Genomic DNA, 19,946 nt, shown 5'->3' with positions numbered 1-19,946 from the left:
AATGATAACAAGAAATTACTTCCGGTGTTGTTGTTCGCCTGCTTGACCTTCAAAATAAAAGCATTTCATGGACTCACTGAAGTAATGTACGATAAAGCTTAACTTTGAAAAAAAAAAAAAAAAAAAAAAAGTACAGTACTGTGTACAAATGTATTCTGTTAACTTCCACCACTGTATCCTTGTACATATATTTTATCTGATATAATAAAGCTGCCCCAAGGCCCTGACCCCTGACCCCAAGGGGCTCTAAAGGAGCCCCAGGTTCGGTGTATGGCTGTTCGGTTTTGTAATTTTGCTTATTGCAAATTGCAAAAGAGAATCTGCACCACTCAAGCATAAGATCAACTAAGGTGGGGCCATGCATTACTAGCTAGTTTAATAGCCATGTGTCACGGCCGAACAAGGACCTGAACCCAAATGCACGACTCAACAGGCAAAGTACAAAATAAAGAGTTCTTTTATTTGTCAAAAGTACCAACAGAAAATCACTCACACGAGGCAAAAGCAGTCTTCAATCATTAAGAAACAAAAATTCACTCTCATGAGGCAAAAACAGTCTTCAATCTTTAAGAAACAAAAAAACACACTTATGAGGAAAAGGCCGAGCAACTGGCTAACAGACAAAGAAAAGTAACAACTCAATCCTAGGTAAAACAAGAACAAAAAGTCCTACTGAAGAAATCAAAGCAATACAAAACCTGACTTGGCAAGACATGGAATAGGCGCTGGTTCTCTTACAAAATGACAAGACGAACTGGCACAGGACAAAGGGAGACGCGGACAATATATACACACTAGGTAATGGGGAACAGGTGGAAACAATCAGGGCGGGGAAAGCAATCAGACGAGCCGGAACACAAGAGGAAGGGCAAGCTACCTGAAACACAAAGGGAGAACAGATTACAACATAAAAGCGGAAATCACGAGACAACAGACAGAAAACAAGAACATAACAGGGTTTTCTGGATGTGACAGTACCCCCCCCCCCCCCCCCCCTTTAGGGACGGCTCCTGACGGACCAGGAATCAGTGGGTGACGATTGTAAAAGTCTGAGATGAGGTCAGGGTCCGTGACAAAGCTTGCGAGACCCAGGATCGTTCCTCTGGACCGTAGCCCTCCCAGTCGACCAGGAATTGCCTGCCCCTACCCTTGTTGCGGACAGCCAGAAGAGACTTAACGGAATAAACCGGACCGCCATCAATCATCCGGGGGGGTGGGGGGGGGGGGGGGTTTGGCTGCGGGAACCATGGGGCTCTCCTTTGCTGGTTTAACCCGGCTGACGTGGAAGGTGGGGTGGACCCTCAGCGACCGGGGCAGCCGCAGACGAACAGAGGCAGGACCAATAACTTTGGACACTGGGAAAGGACCCACAAACCGAGGAGCCAGCTTTTTGGAGTCAACATGGAGCGGTAAGTCCCGTGTAGAAAGCCATACCTTCTGGCCAGGGTGGTACTCCGGAGCTGGTCGGCACCTCCGATCTGCAGCCTTCTTCATGCGATCCGCACTGTGTATGAGGATCTTGCGAGCGGCTGCCCAGATACGGTGGCAACGCCGTACCATGGCGTGGGCTGACGGGACAGTGATCTCCTTTTCTGTTTCAGAGAAAAGAGGAGGCTGGTAGCCGAACAAACATTGAAAGGGAGACAAACCCGTGGGCGTTGGGAGCGAGTTGTGGGCGAATTCTACCCACACCAGGTTCTTGCTCCAAGAAGCCGGATTCTGTGCCACCAGACATCGGAGGCAGGTCTCCAACTCCTGGTTGAGACGCTCAGTCTGGCCATTAGATTCCGGGTGGTACCCAGAGGAGAGACTGACTGTGGCTCCGATGAGTCCGCAGAATTCTTTCCAGAATCTAGAGACAAACTGGGGCCCCCGGTCAGAAACAATATCCTTTGGAAAACCATGAATACGAAACACATGAGTCATCATAACTTCAGCTGTTTCTTTGGCTGATGGCAGTTTGGGCAAAGCAATGAAATGAGTCATTTTAGAAAACCTGTCCACCACCGTGAGTACAGTGGTGTTTCCTTCGGAGACCGGGAGCCCCGTGACGAAGTCCAGAGAGATCTCAGCCCACGGACGAGTAGGAACAGGGAGGGGCTGAAGCAACCCCATCTGCGCCCTAGAAGAGGTCTTGTTGCTGGCACAGATGGAGCATGCCTCCACATATTCCCGCACCTCTCGCTCCATGGAAGGCCACCAGAATCTCTGAGAAATCACATGCATGGTTCTTTTGACTCCAGGGTGGCAGGTGAGCAGCGAGGTGTGAGCCCAATGAATCACCTGTGGACGCATAGCAACAGGGACAAACAAGCGATTCTCCGGGCACCCCCTAGGTGTCGGGTTCACACCATTTGCATGCTTCACCTGAGATTCTATTTGCCATGTCGCCGCTCCTACCACACGGTTAAGTGGTAGAATGGGCTCGGGATCCTTGGCAGTGGGCTCGGGGTCAAACAGACGGGACAATGCGTCGGGCTTGGTGTTCTGGGACCCCGGCCTGTATGATAGCACAAAGTTAAAACGGTTAAAAAACAATGTCCATCTGGCCTGACGAGAGTTAAGTCTTTTCGCTTTGCGGATGTATTCCAGGTTTTTATGATCTGTCCATACTACAAAAGGATGCTGCGCACCCTCCAGCCAATGTCTCCATTCTTCCAGAGCTATTTTTACAGCCAACAACTCACGGTTACCAATGTCATAATTCCTCTCTGCAGGAGAAAGCTTCCGCGACAGGAAGGCACAGGGGTGAAGCTTGTTGTCCTTTTCTGAGCGTTGAGAGAGGATAGCTCCAACTCCGTCATTTGAGGCATCCACCTCCACCACGAACTGCCGGCTGGGATCAGGCACCGTGAGGATGGGGGCGGTAGTAAACCGTTCTTTGAGCCGCTGGAAGGCCTCCTCAGCTTGAGAAGACCATAGAAAAGGAGTCTGCGGAGAGGTGAGTGCATGAAGAGGAGCAGCTATGGCGCTGAAGTTTCTGATGAACCGCCTGTAAAAGTTAGCAAATCCTAAGAATTGCTGAACCTTTTTGCGGCTATCAGGTGTAGGCCACTTAGCCACAGCGCTAACTTTAGCCGGATCCATCTGAATCTTTCCAGGGGCTACAATGAAGCCAAGGAAAGATACAGTATTGGCATGGAACTCACTCTTTTCAACTTTAACATACAACTGGTTCTCCAGCAACCGCTGGAGAACCTGACGTACATGGCCCACATGAGAATCTGTGTCAGGGGAAAAGATTAAGATATCGTCCAAGTACACAAATACAAAGTGGTTCAAAAAGTCTCTGAGGACCTCATTAATCATGCCTTGAAAAACGGCGGGAGCATTTGTCAACCCAAATGGCATAACCAGGTATTCGTAATGACCATTAGGAGTGTTGAAACCCGTCTTCCATTCATCGCCCTCCCTGATGCGTACTAGGTGATAGGCATTCCTCAGATCTAATTTCGTAAAGATTTTGGCCTGTTGAAGCTGGTCAAAAGCCGATGACATGAGAGGCAGAGGGTAACGGTTTTTTACAGTAATGTCATTGAGTGGCCCATAATCAATACATGGCCGGAGAGACCCATCCTTTTTCCCTACAAAAAAGAACCCTGCCCCAGCTGGAGATGAAGAGGGACGGATGAGGCCAGCCTTCAATGAAGACTCAATGTAATTGTTCATGGCCTGTTTTTCTGGACCAGAAATGGAATACAGTCTCCCCTTAGGAATGGGGGCTCCTGGAATCAAATCTATGGGGCAATCATAAGGTCGGTGAGGGGGAAGGGAAGTAGCCTTACTCTCGCTGAATACCTCTGCCAAATCGTGGTAACAGCTGGGGACAGAACTAAGATCTGGAGATTCAGAGTCTGTGACACAGTTAACAGTGTTAAAAACAGGTTTCTCATTTGGATATGTTTTTACACACTTATTTTCACATCCCTCAGACCATTTCAAAATTTTCCCAGTACACCAGTCAATTTGTGGGTTATGTCTCTTTAACCAAGGAAGACCCAGGATAACAGGATGTTGGGTGGAGTAAAACAAGTGAAAACACATGAGTTCATAGTGGTCTCCTATCATAACCCCCAGAGGTTCAGTCTTGTGAGTCACTTTGAATATCAGGGTCCCGTCGAGAGCACTGGCTTCTAATGGCTGGGATAATTGTTCGGTTTTCACGTTAAGTTTTTCAGCAAGATCCCAGTCCATAAGACTCTCATCAGCACCCGAGTCAATGAGTACCCCAAGAGAAACAGTGGTGTTGGATTTCTTTACCTTGACCTCTGTTAAGGTGCGGGGAGGGAACTCAGGGGATGTGAAGCGGCTCACCAGAATCCTCCCTTCTACTGGAGAGCCTGTTCTTTTTTCTGGACACACAGCAAGGAGATGCCCTTGCTGCCCACAATAGAAGCACCTCCCTTCCTGCAGGCGACGACGACGCTCCTCTGCAGACAATCGGGTTCGTCCCAGCTGCATGGGCTCCTCTCCCTTCTCAGAGGGGCCCTCTTCCCGAGGAACCAATGAAGGGATGGGTGGAGACTTCCGCCTGCTGGAGTAAGTAGCTGCAGCGCCACCTAGGTTTCCTTTTCGCTCCTGTAAGCGATTATCAGTTCTTATAGCAAGGGATATTAAAGAGTCAAGATCAGACGGCAGATCAATAGGCACTAACAGGTCCTGAATCTGGTCCGAGAGTCCTTTAAGAAAAATATCATACAAGGCAGTGGCATTCCATCCGCTGTCTGTGGCTAAGGTCCGAAAGCGGATGGCATAATCATTAACTGAGTCCCTACCTTGTTTGATTTTACATAGTTCTCTTGCTCTGTCTCTGTCGGATGAAATAGGATCAAAAGCCCTCCTCAGAGCCTCTATGAATTCATCAAGGGTCCGGCAGATCGATGAACCACGGGACCACTCTGCCGTAGCCCATGCCTTCGCCCTCCCAGTGAGATGGGAGATCATAAACGCCACCTTCGATCATTCTGTGGGAAAGGCTGATGGCAAGAATTCAAAGTGCATTTCACAGTCGACGATGAAGGATCGACATTATCCACACTCACCCGAAAACTTTTCTGGGGGAGAGAGGCAAAGAGTAGTGGCATGGGAGCCCGAGACCGGCAACGCTCCAGCAGCGGCTGAAGATGGACTGGCTTCGGTGTCTGAGGAGAAGGAGGGGTTCTTTAGTAGAGCGAGGACTTGTTGCACTTCAGTGCCCAGGAGGTTCACCTGGGTAGTCATGGCTGCCTTGAAACCTTCTTGACTATTCGCCAGCTCCTTAACTCCCTGATGCAGAGAGGCCAACAGATCCTCCTGCTGATTCAGGCGAACACCTTGGGAACGAACGGCCGCTGTGAGGTGATCAGAGTCGGCTGGGTTCATGCTGGCCAGTTCGTACTGTCACGGCCGAACAAGGACCTGAACCCAAATGCACGACTCAACAGGCAAAGTACAAAATAAAGAGTTCTTTTATTTGTCAAAAGTACCAACAGAAAATCACTCACACGAGGCAAAAGCAGTCTTCAATCATTAAGAAACAAAAATTCACTCTCACGAGGCAAAAACAGTCTTCAATCTTTAAGAAACAAAAATTCACTCTCACGAGGCAAAAACAGTCTTCAATCTTTAAGAAACAAAAAAACACTCTTACGAGGAAAAGGCCGAGCAACTGGCTAACAGACAAAGAAAAGTAACAACTCAATCCTAGGTAAAACAAGAACAAAAAGTCCTACTGAAGAAATCAAAGCAATACAAAACCTGACTTGGCAAGACATGGAATAGGCGCTGGTTCTCTTACAAAATGACAAGACGAACTGGCACAGGACAAAGGGAGACGCGGACAATATATACACACTAGGTAATGGGGAACAGGTGGAAACAATCAGGGCGGGGAAAACAATCAGACGAGCCGGAACACAAGAGGAAGGGCAAGCTACCTGAAACACAAAGGGAGAACAGATTACAAAATAAAAGGCGGAAATCACGAGACAACAGACAAAAAACAAGAACATAACTTAACAGGGTTTTCTGGATGTGACACTATGTATTTTAGAGAGACCCTGAATTAATATCTATTTTTAAAACTTTGTTTTTGTTTATGTTGTGTTTATATTATACATATTCTCCATGAAGTTGCTGATTAATGACCACAAGCTTACACAAATTATTAGAAGTATTGTTAGCACTGGAAATAGGAACTGATGTGAACCTTGTACATGTTGGCACATACAGGGTGGTGGGTTCAGTGGGCACCCAACCACAAATATTTGCCTTGCCCGCCCCTCCACAATGGTTGATCCGGTCATAATAGTAGTAGAAGTCGTGGAAAGTGAAGACATTTTGGTCTTCGTTTTTCCAGAAATCTGTTTAACAGTTAGAAGTTGGATTTAGGGGTAAAGCTATGGTTTGGTGTAGGCGATGGTAAAGGTTAGAGTCGGGGATAGTTATACAGAGGTGATGGTTTAGGTGAGGGTTGGGGACTGGGAAATGCATTGTGTCATTGAGGGTCCTCAGAAGAAGTAGAAATGGTGAGGTGTAGTGTATCACATGTGATGTATCACATCTATTTTTATTGCTGATAGTTACTAAATTATTTTATAGTGCACACTTTGATACTGGGTCACATGTATCTGGCAGCTAAACTCATGTATTCTGACACTGCAACACTTTTTACTACACACACATCCATAAAAATGAATGTACTGTAAAAAAAAAAAACAAAAAACAAATCACTGACTGATTACCGACAAATTATCTTCAATAAAACTACTAGGAAAACTTTGTTGCCCTAACATGCAGCACATATGCATACAGTAAGCAACCAGCTGGACAAGTTCAAGCTCCAGCTTTGTTTTTATCTTCAGCAAGGAGGTCAGAGGGTTTCAGAGGCAACCAGTGTTACATAACATTTCCTCAAAAAAAATTCAATTTCCTTGGAAAAAAAAAGGCCCCAGCCATTTTTTCCAGTCCCCTCCACTCCTCACACAAATATAAAACGTGAGACACACCACCACCCTGTCTGCACGGGAAAAACCAAGATTTTTCAGACTGCTTTTTCTAATATCTTCATCATGATTTTTCAAGCAATTTTTGATTGTATGGGCTTTAGTGGGTGGCTCTTGTTTGGTTTTGTGTTGTTACTTTTGACTGATGTGGTGAGGAACTGGAAGCCTCACAACTTTCCACCTGGACCCTCGGCTGTGCCTTTTCTGGGAAATATCTTTACTGGAGTTGACTTCAAAACAATGGAGAAGGTGAGGCAAACAGTAACAGCATAAAATATGTGTATGTGAGTCGGGGAGAGCAGAGAACGTCTTTACAGCCATGACTAACAATACATACAAAACATTGCTTTGATTGCTGCAATTAAAAAGTGTTTTCTCAACATGTTCATGTATTTTACCCAAAGTGAAGTGTATTTTCTCCTGCTTGATAGGCTACAGAGTTTATACAAAACAATGCAGCATTGTCTTTATTCCTATTCCAGATATAATTTGTACATTGAAAGATTTAAAAAATCTTTGCTAATCGTTTCCTTTCTTGAAAAATAATTTGCTTTTAAATACAGCTTGCTCAGGAGTACGGCCCCGTGTTTAGCTTGCGGAGAGGCAGTGAGAGGACGGTGTTTATTTCAGGATACAAGATGGTCAGAGAGGCTCTTGTCAACCAGCTGGACAGCTTTGTTGATCGACCTATCGTTCCTCTTTTCCATGTTGTCTTTAAGGGCCTCGGTGAGTATGTGAATAAAGGAGGGCACGAAGAAATGGTACAAAAAACGGATCCACAGTAAAACTCAATCTTTTTATGCTGTGTTGAAGGATTTCACTAAAAATCATGGTTTAGACTGCTAGCCCATGTGGGACTTAATACTGTGAATGTAGAATATGTGTAGTGTTGATATGTCAGTGTCTACACCTCATCCCTCGCCATGAGAATGCACCAAGTAACATAAGTAACAGATTTCAAAAATCTGTAAAGGCAGGGAAATAATAAAAAGAAATAATGAATAAATGCAGCCCAGTGCGTGTTATTCTAAAACATCAATCTCTGTGTTTTTCACAGGCTTAGCTTTGAGCAGTGGTTACCTGTGGAAGAAACAGAGGAAGTTTGCCAACAGTCACCTGCGTTACTTTGGAGAGGGCCAGAAATCGTTGGAAAGATACATTGAAGTTGAAAGCAACTTTCTTTGCGAAGCGTTCAAAGAGGAACAAGGCAAGCAGATAGCTCATGTGACTTGCCTAAATTGTTTGCCATGCTCTAAAGTGATGTTTCTAGTATAACTTATCATCAGTTGGATTTAATTTACTTTATTCCCAGGAAGACCATTCAACCCCCACTACACCTTAACCAATGCAGTGAGTAACATCATCTCCTCTGTGGTCTTCGGACATCGCTTTGAATACAGCGATCAAAGCTTTCGCAAGTTTCTGGAATTAGACAACGAGGCCATTGTGCTCGCTGGCTCTCCTCGGACTCAGGTAATTCCCGTCTAAACTATTATCTTTTGATCACAAAACACACTGCACTGCTACTTTATGACTGATCTAAGACTTTGTCCCATCAAACAGCTGTATGATGCCTTCCCTGGTTTGATGAAGTACCTGCCAGGACCTCACCAGACTGTCCACGGAAACTACAAAGAGCTGACAACGTTCCTGAGAAAGGAAATAGAGAAGCACCAGGAGGAGTGGAACCCTGATGACCCTCGCGATTACATCGATGTTTACCTGCAAGAGATGGAGAAGGTGGGATCTGTTTTCATTTTCAATAAAATACATGTTCCATCAATGAATAATAATGCATAAAGTAGTCTCTAACAGCACAACCCTGTGTCATAAAATTACCTTTTTTCCCTGTTGACATATTGCCAGAAAAAAGAAGATCCTCAGGCTGGCTTCAGCGTCGAAACCCTGCTGATATGCACCCTCGACCTGATGGAGGCTGGGACAGAAGCAGCTGCCACCACTCTACGCTGGGCGCTCGCGTACATGATACACTACCCAGAGATTCAGAGTTAGTCCGAAGTATTCTCATGAAAGTTTTACATTATTTTTTTCCCTGTTATTTCAAGTGTATAATGGCCAGTGAGCTTTCTGTTGTGGTACTGACTTTGCTTACTCACTCAGAGAAAGTCCAGGAAGAGATAGACAGAGTGATTGGACAGTCTCGTCAGCCCACCATGGCCGACAGACCCAACATGCCCTACAGTGACGCTGTCATCCATGAGATTCAAAGGATAGGAAATATTGCTCCATTGGGATTCCCCAAAATGGCCAGCAAAGACACTACACTGGCAGGATACTTCATACCCAAGGCAAGGGACTATTTACCAGACTCACCCAGAGATGAATGCTAAGTTGTAAAATTTGCAAATTATTTATTCACATGTTAATACGTGACTTGTTTTTTCCAGGGCACAGCTATTACTACATTACTATCTTCTGTGCTGTTTGATAAGAATGAGTGGGAGACGCCCGATACCTTCAATCCCGAGCATTTCTTGGATTCAAAGGGCCAGTTCCGCAGGAGAGATGCCTTCTTGCCATTTTCAGCAGGTTTGTTTTCTTCTCTTACAAGAATTTCTGCCGACACAAGTCAGAACAGGAGCATGTATCATTGGTGAGGAATATGCTATATATAAAGCTGCTGTGGATTGTACACACCCCCTCTTTTCCCCCAGGTAAACGTATGTGTTTAGGGGAGAACCTGGCCAAAATGGAGCTCTTCCTTTTCTTTACATCTCTCCTCCAACGCTTCACCTTCTGTCCCGTTCCCGGAGAAATGCCCAGCTTGGAGGGTGTTCTGGGCTTCACCTACTCCCCAGCCATATTCAGGATGCTAGCCATACCTCGCTGATGTCCTCCACCTCTTCAGTTATTCCCATCCCAACCATAAAACCAGCAGAGATGAGTGGGATCTCCACATTCTTTTTGTGATCACAAAATCAAAGATCCTGGAACTTAGAAACAGTAGAGAATATTAAAAGCCCATCATCTTTTGTGAAGTAATAACGAAATGACTGTATAGCCACTACTAACCCAGCCTCACTACAAATGTTACAGTTATATATATAACAAAACTACTCTACAATATACATGTACAGATGCATTAACTATTACTGGCGTGACAAGCTTTTGCTTTTATGACACTGTAAAATTAACATATAACATTCATAAACTGTTCATCCATTAAGTGTTACATAAGGTAATAAGCTTTTATTGGCTTCATCATTTATCAGTATTGAACCTCAATAGTTCATGGTATATTGTCCATTAATGTTTCCATTACATCAGGATGAGTTACGCATTAGCTGCACATTAATTAAGCACTGGTTCTGTTTTCTGAAGGTTTTACCCTCACGTAGATAAAACCGCACTTTTTTGGATTCATATGACACAGCAGTACACTCTGACACACAACTGACAGTACACTCTGATACACAAACAGCTCCGTGAACTTTGAAAATAACATTGAGTCCATAAGTCTCCTGTCAGTCTCCAATTAAATAATAAATAACAGTAATTAAAAAAACCCTCGTAAATATTTGTTGCCTATGGTAAAAAAAAAAAAAAAATTGCTCCTCAACTTAAATGTTGAGGAGCATTTTCTTTCCATTATGACAACAACACGGTTCTTTGCAAAGTAATCATTGCCATAATAGAATAAAAATCTATAAAGATATCATCAGTGGTGTTTAGGTTAGAAGATACAAATTCTAAAAAAGACGCATAAATGTTCTTTCTTTGATTTTGCAGCAAGGACAGATTTGGATGGATAGATAACCTTCAAGATCTTATGCTTACAATGTATGAATACTTCTGTAATTAGCCTCTTTGACTTTGTCATAGGCAAATGAAAAATTTATATATACAGTACATGATAATGTATATTCATCAAAGGCCATGCCTAAGCAATTTTCACAACTGTAAATTATTTTTGGTAAATAAGGGAAGGTACAAAAATTAAAAGCTGTATGATTTTATGTTGTATTCTGTTCTTAAATCAATAAATGATTTTGGTTGTGCTCACTTGCAAAATATTTGACAATAAATTTCCTGTGAACACTTCATATAAGGTGTTACTGTCCTGCACATTGTATAATGTTGCTTCTTATTCCTTATCTTTTGAAAATCTTTGACATAAGTGATTCCAGTGGAATAGCATCTGAAAACATACCTTATACAGTATGACTTTTCTCATGATCTTTTACTTTCAGAGACCAGTCTTTTGTTACATACCAGAAAAATCCAACCCATTTCCATTTACACGCAGCTGCAGACTCTGGATCATTTAGATGTCGTTTGTTCCCATAAAACTTTGTAATGTTGACTCGACTGTGTGTACCCCATAAACATTCAGTCACTGCTTAAGGTCACTGAAACGTTGGGGAGGCTTTGAACTTAGCGTGTGTTATCATATTGCTGAGCTGACAATGTTTGTTGCTCATGACTGATTGCTGTAATAAATCTACGTTGGGCATAATAACATTTTTATAATTATGACTTTAAGTTTCATTATATATGTCAGAGGTCTTGTTTGTCAAGGGAAAAGTAGTTGTGTTTGTAGCTGGTTATGTAAGAGTAATATTAAGAGGACCTTTGTACAGACTCTGTACAGACTCTCACTTTGTTTTTTTTTTTTCAGTTGTCTGTCCAGTCATATCATGTGTTGCCACAGATCACATGGACATTTAAAAGGTGAAATCAAGCGTGAGCACGCATCGCACAACCACAGGCGTTTCAAGTGGAGAAGAAGAAAGCACAGACCTTCCTCCTGCTGCTGATTTGGCTCGTTTAAACCATGTGGCTTTATAATTTTTTGCTGAGTTTTGACCTCAGGGGTCTATTTCTCTTCCTTTTTATTTTCCTCCTGATAGCAGACTACGTCAAATACAGGAATCCACCATACTTTCCTCCAGGACCGCTGGCTCTGCCCATTGTGGGGAATTTCTTGAGTATGGACCCTAAACAGCCACACATTTCTTTTGCCAAGGTACAGTTAAATGCACAGGAGTTTTCACCTTACAGGGATTTTAAGTATGAAGAGTCAAAGATTAAAAGTGATACAACTGCTGAAAGTGTATTAAACATGATTAAATCTGTTAAAGTAGGTTTTAAGCACACATAACCACTTTAACAGAATTTACAATTCAAGATCAAGGTCATTCAGAAACACTATTACGCAAATGCTATCAGGATAGTGGCTTATCTGGCTCATAAAAATATGTATAACTCTGCTAGAGACACTCGTTTTTTAGTAATTCACTTGGAGAAAGTAACTTAAATTTTTTGACACTGGAACTGTGCATTTGCATTTGAAATATTCATTTTCATGTAGAGTTGACTGGCAGATACGATATCTGGTGGTCAAATTGTACATTTAAATGGAAATTCTAACATCTAAGCACATTTCACACACCTGGTGGCACATTTCATCCTCATTGTGCAGCGGTAGGTTTTGTTTGAAACAACTTAAAAGGTTAAAAAAAAAAAAAAAAGTAGTAGTAGCAGTAGTCCTTTGTGGTTTGCCAGTGTTTTTCCCTCTCTTATGTCTCCAGCTGGCTAAGATCTATGGGAATGTGTTCAGCCTCCGCCTCGGCAGGGACAAGTGGGTGCTTTTGTCTGGATATAAGATGCTGAAGGAAGCCACAGTGACACAAGCTGAGAATTTTGTGGATCGACCATACAGCCCGATGGCTGACAGGATATACCTGGGAACCTCAGGTGTAAAAATCTCTCTCTCTCTCTCTCTCTTGTCTCATGCAGTGCAGAAATGAGTTCCCACAAGTCGTTAACCTGTTTTCTTCTGCATGCTTGTGTGTAGGTGGTCTGTTCATGAGTAATGGTGAAAAATGGAAGCGACAGCGGCGTTTTGCCTTGTCTACCTTACGCAACTATGGCCTGGGCAAAAAGATCATGGAGCAGAGTATCTGTGAGGAGATACGATATCTGCAGGAGGAGATAGAGAAGGAGAAAGGTGGTTAAAAATTAATTTATTCTAAGCTCATTATCCTACACAAGAAGCAGCAAAAGGCCTTTAAGCAAAATAGCGTTGTCATAACAGTGGGCTCCTCCTCTCCAGGTGAACCTTTCACCACGACAGGCCTCTTCAACAACGCTGTGTCCAACATCATTTGCCAGCTGGTGATGGGGAAGCGCTTTGACTACAGCGACCACAACTTCCAGACCATACTGAAGTATCTGTCTGAGACACTTTGGCTGCAGGGCTCCGTTTGGGGTCTAGTGAGTCAATGATATGCATTTAGTTCAATCACTGTCAGGGAGACACCACTCTGGTGGGATTGTGTTAGCTAATTCTCATTAACCACCTGGGAGACACCATGTCTCTAGTCAAAATTCGAAAGGTGAAAGGAGATGTTGTGAATGACATTTTCACCCATCTACTGTTTTAGCTGTATGAGTCGTTCCCCAGAGTGATGAGGCACTTGCCAGGTCCTCACAACAGAATATTCAGCCTCTCAAACGTGCTCCTAGAGTTCATCAGTCAGGAGGCAGAGAGGCACAAGAAGGATCTGGACCGCAGCAATCCCCGGGACTACATTGACGCCTTCCTCATCGAAATGGAGAACGTATGTGAGCAATTGCATTGTACACACAGCCCTGTACAGTTGTCGGTCTTCGTCAAACTACTAAACGTTCACTACTTTATCCCCCTTTATGTTTTTGAACAGCATAAAGACCCTGACCTGGGCTTCACTGAGACCAACCTGAGCATGTGCTCTCTGGATCTGTTCCTCGCTGGAACAGAGACAACCTCCACCACTTTGCAGTGGGCTTTGATTTACCTCATCAAACACCCTGATATCCAGAGTAGGTGATACAATAGAATACAGTGTTTTTCTCTGTAGAGATGCAGTTCAAGAAGCTAGTAGAAGGGAGCAAAAAGGTTTTTAGACAGAACCCTGATCCCTTTATCCAGTCACTCTTTGCAGACACGTTTCAGAGCAGTAACTCTTGACATGTGAGAAGGCTGAAAGGTCATGCATATTAGGGAAGCTGGAAAACATCAAAAATACAATTTTAAATCTGCTGTGAGCTGAAATAATTACTATCTTGACTGTCTAGAAAAAGTCCAGGCAGAGATAGACACAGTGATCGGACAGACCCGCCTGCCCAGTATGGCCGACAGACCCAACCTGCCCTACACTGACGCCGTCATCCACGAGATCCAGAGGATGGGAAACATTGTTCCTCTCAACGGACTCAGAATAGCTGCTAAGGACACGACACTGGGCGGCTACTTCATACCAAAGGTGCGTCTACATCACAGTCATTTAAAGTCTTAACAGGATTGTACCTTGACAGAAAACTGGAAATGAAAAATCTGTTGTTGCAGCATTGCTTGGTGTTGACCTACGGATCTTGTTTTTTAGGGTACGTCCATATTGCCCATCCTGGACTCTGTGCTGTTTGATAAGAATGAATGGGAGACTCCAGATAAATTCAATCCTGGACACTATCTAGATGCTGAGGGAAAGTTTGTGAAGCGAGACGCCCACCTGCCTTTCTCTGCCGGTAAACTAGATTCACCTCAATCTTAAACACAACCTCAACCAGAGTATAACTTTTATCCTGTGCTCTTGCACCTTCATGTGTGAGTGTGTTTGTGAACTTTTCAGGGAAACGTGTGTGTCTCGGAGAAGGCCTGGCCAAGATGGAGCTGTTCCTGTTTTTTGTAGGTTTACTACAGAAGTTCTCCTTTACTGCTCCTGATGGAGTAGAGCTGAGTGCAGAAGGAATCACTGGGGGGATACGAGTCCCTCGTCCCTTCAAGGTTTACGCCAAGGCTCGCTGAGTTGTGCTTTATCTCAGAGCAAAACACTCGAGAAGAGAAAGCTGTAGTTACTTTTCATTCTCTCGTAACAATTCCCCTCGTACTGGGAATTGTTTAGTCTGCACATTTAATTATGTGTGATAAAGTTAATGTTTTGCCTGTCTTTGTGGTTCTTAATGACAGAATGTAGAAAGTATCATTATACTTTGAAACTGCAAGTTGTACTGGCATGTATAAGCCTTTAATAAATAATAGATTAAAATTATTTTTAAACATTAAACACGTAAGGTAAATGATTTGTTAATGTGTGTCACAAACTTGGTTTATGTCACTGGTAAAAAACGTAAACATGGCTGTAACATGTTTAGTAAGTCAGCTGGTGGAGCTGTTTTAACATTTACGCAGGACACTGCCTTTGGAGGCAACTAACAAATCATTTGTAAAATGAACATGAAACATATTTAGTTATTTCGTAAACTGAATTGCAAATAATTACTACATGCACACCCACTGTGTAAAATTTGAAAACGTCTTATGTTGGCCCCCTCTGGTGGTGGTATTAAGAATGACACTGGTGGACTTGTTTATGGCTGTAAATAACGTTGCCTCTCCTTTTGAAAAATCAACAAAACATGGAACACAACCCATGAACACAACGACTAGAAAACACCATGTCCTTTTTATAACCAACTATCATCACCATCACCCATCAAGTTGTCAGAAAAAGTGAGATATAACAGGAGATGGAAGTTGTGAACTGCTTGACTGAAGGAAGACCTTTCTGTGAACACGTTTACAAAGCAGATCCTACAGTTTTAACCCTACATGTGCTAAAAATGCATATACTCTAATAAGCAGTACAACATTTACCTTAGCTGCCAGCTTGACAGCTTCAAACCTTAAAAACAGGGAGCAAACATTTATCCTGCAATCGTACCACACCTTTGACAAATTTGGTTTCATGTTACGGCCTGACAATTACATTACTTTATGGTTTCTTCTTTATGATGTCCACTGTCATTGTGTGCAGGTTTGGGTCAGTTTTCAGCTTATTCTTACTCTCTATTCTTTGTTTGGTAAATGAAGGGCCATCCCAGCCTTCTGTCACACACACAGATCATTATATCTACACAAGCTGTGAGTCAGCAGAGTACCAGCCCATCTCTAACTAGGCACGGATGATGGAGCAAGTGATCCTAATCGGTCCCTTGCTCTTCTTTGCTCCTACTCTGCTTCATAATGAGGCAGTGTAATTTCTTTCTGTGGCTTGATCTGAGAGGAATGCTGCTCTTTATTTTTACTGTTCTCCTGGTAGTGTATTTTCGGAACAAAAAGGACCCACCTAACTTTCCCCCGGGACCACCAGCTCTTCCTCTTTTAGGAAACGTCTTCAGCATTGAACCTAAACAGCCTCACATTTACTTAACCAAGGTAAGCTGACAGCATCCAGACAGTTTATGTAAGAATGTGTTTGTTTTTTTATTCTGAAAAGTTCACTTGAGAAACCCGAGCATGTCCAACAGAAGAAAATAACTATTTATTAATAACTTATGTACTTTAATTTAGAGTTACTGCTTCACATAAGTTCAAGAGTGGGGAAGTTACCAGAATTTCTCTGTTTATTTGAGACCTTGCTGCAACATAATATTAAAAGCTTATTGTGTAAAACACTGCTAAAAACCTGCTGATGTTAAGTCACCGTGTTAACAATATATTGTACTGAAAAATGCATCTTATCAGAGTCACATGCTAAACAACAGGCCACTTATTCTCTGCTTCTGCATCCACAGCTAGCTGATGTTTATGGGAATGTGTTCTGCATACGTTTGGGAAGACACAAAACAGTGTTTGTGTCTGGGTGGAAGATGGTGAAGGAAGCCATAGTGACACAGGCTGACAACTTTGTGGATCGGCCTTACAGCCCGATGGTGAACAGAATTTATTCAGGGAACTCAGGTAAGTCACACAAACCTGGAGGACGAGGATGGAGTGCATCGGTATTAAAGTAGTCAGTCGGCCTCCTGAGCGGTGCCTGATCGATGTTCGGTTTCTCCCTGTCTCAGCAGGTCTTTTCTTCAGCAACGGGAGGGTGTGGAGGAGACAGCGGCGTTTTGCCATGGCCATGTTACGTACCTTCGGTCTGGCCAAGAGCTCCATGGAGCAGAGCATCTGTGAAGAGAGCCGACATCTGCAGGAGGCGATGGAGAGGGAGAAAGGTTGGCAAAAACAACAGAAAAGACCTAAAATACACAGTGTACTCAGACTGAAGACATTTCCTCTGTCCAGGTGAACCCTTTGACCCTGTGCCCCTCTTAAACAACGCTGTGGCCAACATCATCTGCCAGATAGTGTTTGGGAGACGGTTTGACTACAGTGATCACACCTTCCAGAGCATGTTGAAGAATCTGACTGAGATGGCCTATTTGGAAGGCTCCATATGGGCTCTAGTAAGATGCAAGAGCAACATATATTCTCTACAGCAGAAAATATTTCAGGCAAGACTGAGATCTTTGCTCGCCAGTGGATAAAAACTACATCACTGAATTAGTCCCTTGTTTTCTCTCCGAACAGTTATACGATGCTTTCCCAGCACTGATGAAACACCTACCAGGGCCTCACAATGGCATCTTCAGCAACTCCAAATCTTTGGAGGAATCTATCAGGAGAGAAATAGAGAGGCACAAGTTGGATCTGGACCCCAGCAACCCACGGGATTACATTGACACCTTCCTGATAGAAGAGAAAGTATTGTGTTCACGCCCATCATTATATGTATGGTTGTAAAGCTAACCCTTTTATGAACTGACCGCATGTTTTCTAACTTCTGTCTGCCTGACAGCACAACAAACGCAGCGAACAGGGCTTTGAGGAAGGAAACCTGGTTTTGTGTTGTCTGGATCTGTTCCTGGCTGGCAGTGAAACCACTTCAAAGACTCTGCAGTGGGGCCTCATCTACCTCATCAAGAACCCTCATATCCAAGGTGGGTGTTCAGATGAGACAAACTTTTAATGATTCACACAAGTAGTTGAAGCTCAGAGAGGTTACTTCAACCGATCAATTAAAGAAAATAAATACATTTTTTTTTTCACCTTGTAGACAAAGTCCAGGCAGAGATAGACGCAGTGATTGGACAGACCCGGCAGCCCACAATGGCCGACAGACCCAACCTGCCATACACTGACGCCATCATCCACGAGATCCAGAGGATGGGAAACATTGTCCCTCTCAACGGATTCAGGATGGCTGCCAAGGACACGACACTGGGCAGTTACGTCATACCAAAGGTGCGTCTGCTTGTAACACACAGCAGCTAGGGAGTCAAAAGAAAACCAGTGTGCAGTGGTGGTAGAAGTACAGAGGTAGAAGTATCAATATAACACTGTCAAAATTATGATTGATATGATATTCATTACAAGTCCTGCACTGAAACTCCTGCTTCAGTTAAGTATTATCAGCAAAGTCTATTTAAAGTATCAAAAGTACTTGAAATGTCCCCTTTTTCTTTTAGAGGGGAAATGTCTCTTTGATGAAACTACTAACAGTTCATTGACATCTAAAAGTACAGATGTCAATGAACTGCTTTAGCTTACAGTCACTCTGCAAGTAGAAGTATAAAGTACATTAGATATGAAAGACTCTAAACCTGTACCTAAATACAGCACTTCAGCATATGTACTTTGCACCATTGCAGATATGCAACTTTTGTGATGTCTGAAATATCACAATGTGGTGAAAGCCAATGTTTCTGTAATCAATACTGAATCTCCTGCCACCACCTGGAGATTTATACTACAAGCAGAAGAAAAAGGGTCTTTTTCTGCTGTGATCTGCCGTGTTCTTGTGTTCCTTGTTTTCACTACTTGCTATTACTTAAAGAAGAAGTATATAAAGAAGGTATTTAATGTTTGCATAGACAAGTATCTGCTGGTGACTGAAGATGTAAGTGACGAACTTGAAACTGCAGAAATGCTGACAAGATGAGAACATTTGATAACGAATAACTGATAATCACAGAGGTTACAAAGACGTCACATACGCACATAAGCTAAAAACTGGAGCCTGCCTGTGTCAGCCTTTCAGCAGAGACCTTGTGATTAATCCATTGCATTTTTGTGCTAATACCCAGTTACTGACATTACCACTGACACACCTTGTTAACTGTCAACAAGGTGTGGCTGTAGATTTCAAAGCCCTTTGTATAAATATAGAAGATAAACATTAGCCTTTTCTCATACCATATTCATGCTTACACTCACTGCTGCTGTAAATATTAAGCCACAATTTGAAAACTGTCAGAGTAAGTTGGTTTTATTTTTCGTTTTGTTTTGTGCAGGGAACCTCTGTGATGCCCAACCTGACCTCTGTGCTGTTTGACAAGACTGAATGGGAGACTCCCTACGCCTTCAACCCCGGACACTTCCTCGATGCCGAGGGAAAGTTCGTGAGGAGGGAGGCATTCTTACCTTTCTCTGCGGGTAAACCTCACATTTCAACTGATAATTTAAAATTTAACTTTTGGAAACTGGAATCATAAAGTGATGAAGGAGTAAAGGGGCGTTGGTAGGTAGATGGTGAGATTTGTGCTTGCTTTTCCCAGGAAAGCGTGCATGTCTGGGGGAAGGCCTGGCGAGAATGGAGCTGTTCTTGTTTTTCGTCACTTTGTTTCAGAAGTTTAGTTTTTCCACTCTGGACGGAGTCGAGCTGAAAACAGAAGGAATCATTGGAGCCACGCGCACGCCACACCCCTTTAAGGTCTACGCCAAGGCCCGCTGAACCTGTGACCTCTCTGATCTGATGATGGAGGCACAAGGAAATAAAATAAAAAATAGTTTATGAAGGGGAGCCATGGCATGCTCTTTGTTTTGCCACAACACATAATGAAATAATGTGTGACTGTGTGATGAATTACCCTCAGACCGAACATCATTATTCAAAAAATATCTCGTCAGTCATGTCTATTATTTCCCACTTGTCACTACTTAGTAATGATTTGAGTTGGACTGTTGGACACTGTGAAAATAAATGTCATAAAGAATTTACCTTCATTCAGTGTATTGTATGGTCGGATCTGTCTTGACAGGGGTTGATTTGTAAATTGCTTCTCCATTGTCACATGCGAAGGTGCTGAGGTAATTTCATCTTTGGACCCAAAGTGACGCTGATGCTTCTGAAT

General features: G+C 43.2%; 3 protein-coding genes across 4 annotated transcripts; all 3 read left to right on the top strand.

Annotated features, from left to right (window-relative positions):
• The first annotated feature begins 6,941 nt into the window (after positions 1–6,941).
• LOC121183061 (cytochrome P450 2J2-like) lies at positions 6,942–11,033 on the top strand. Its single transcript, XM_041039895.1, has 9 exons — positions 6,942–7,232; positions 7,547–7,709; positions 8,041–8,190; positions 8,296–8,456; positions 8,547–8,723; positions 8,850–8,991; positions 9,105–9,292; positions 9,392–9,533; positions 9,659–11,033. The coding sequence occupies exons 1-9, from the start codon at positions 7,050–7,052 to the stop codon at positions 9,832–9,834; spliced, it is 1,482 nt and encodes a 493-aa protein (XP_040895829.1). The 5' UTR covers positions 6,942–7,049; the 3' UTR covers positions 9,835–11,033.
• Positions 11,034–11,664: 631 nt separating this feature from the next.
• LOC121183159 (cytochrome P450 2J4-like) lies at positions 11,665–15,052 on the top strand. The gene is made up of 9 exons (XM_041040062.1): positions 11,665–11,970; positions 12,536–12,701; positions 12,802–12,954; positions 13,060–13,220; positions 13,391–13,567; positions 13,670–13,808; positions 14,064–14,251; positions 14,372–14,513; positions 14,618–15,052. Exons 1-9 carry the CDS (start codon positions 11,779–11,781, stop codon positions 14,791–14,793), a joined length of 1,494 nt encoding a protein of 497 aa, XP_040895996.1. The 5' UTR covers positions 11,665–11,778; the 3' UTR covers positions 14,794–15,052.
• Positions 15,053–16,011: 959 nt separating this feature from the next.
• Positions 16,012–19,936, top strand: LOC121183160 (cytochrome P450 2J2-like). Of its 2 annotated transcripts, none has more exons than XM_041040063.1 (9): positions 16,012–16,203; positions 16,563–16,728; positions 16,836–16,988; positions 17,059–17,219; positions 17,344–17,517; positions 17,612–17,753; positions 17,870–18,057; positions 19,107–19,248; positions 19,371–19,936. In XM_041040063.1, the coding sequence occupies exons 1-9, from the start codon at positions 16,012–16,014 to the stop codon at positions 19,544–19,546; spliced, it is 1,494 nt and encodes a 497-aa protein (XP_040895997.1). In that variant the 3' UTR covers positions 19,547–19,936. The 2 variants fall into 2 exon arrangements, with proteins under 2 accessions (XP_040895997.1, XP_040895998.1); XM_041040064.1 differs by having other exon boundaries at positions 16,021–16,203; positions 16,839–16,988.
• The last annotated feature ends 10 nt before the right edge of the window (positions 19,937–19,946 follow it).

Source organism: Toxotes jaculatrix, chromosome 6 (assembly GCF_017976425.1).
Source record: "Toxotes jaculatrix isolate fToxJac2 chromosome 6, fToxJac2.pri, whole genome shotgun sequence".
Lineage (NCBI taxonomy): Eukaryota > Metazoa > Chordata > Actinopteri > Toxotidae > Toxotes > Toxotes jaculatrix.
Note: the sequence above shows the minus strand (reverse complement) of the source record. Positions and strands in the feature narration are given on the sequence as shown.

Bases quoted from the DNA above. Each gene is read 5' to 3' on its own strand.
- LOC121183159 (XM_041040062.1), top strand. From the start codon at position 11,779: ATGTGGCTTTATAATTTTTTGCTGAGTTTTGACCTCAGGGGTCTATTT. The intron at 11,971-12,535 runs GTACAGTTAAAT...TTATGTCTCCAG, and splicing joins CACACATTTCTTTTGCCAAG to CTGGCTAAGATCTATGGGAA. The intron at 13,809-14,063 runs GTAGGTGATACA...TTGACTGTCTAG, and splicing joins CAAACACCCTGATATCCAGA to AAAAAGTCCAGGCAGAGATA.
- LOC121183160 (XM_041040063.1), top strand. From the start codon at position 16,012: ATGAGGCAGTGTAATTTCTTTCTGTGGCTTGATCTGAGAGGAATGCTG. The intron at 16,204-16,562 runs GTAAGCTGACAG...CTGCATCCACAG, and splicing joins CTCACATTTACTTAACCAAG to CTAGCTGATGTTTATGGGAA. The intron at 18,058-19,106 runs GTGCGTCTGCTT...TGTTTTGTGCAG, and splicing joins GCAGTTACGTCATACCAAAG to GGAACCTCTGTGATGCCCAA.
- LOC121183061 (XM_041039895.1), top strand. From the start codon at position 7,050: ATGATTTTTCAAGCAATTTTTGATTGTATGGGCTTTAGTGGGTGGCTC. The intron at 7,233-7,546 runs GTGAGGCAAACA...TTTTAAATACAG, and splicing joins ACTTCAAAACAATGGAGAAG to CTTGCTCAGGAGTACGGCCC. The intron at 8,457-8,546 runs GTAATTCCCGTC...CCCATCAAACAG, and splicing joins CTGGCTCTCCTCGGACTCAG to CTGTATGATGCCTTCCCTGG.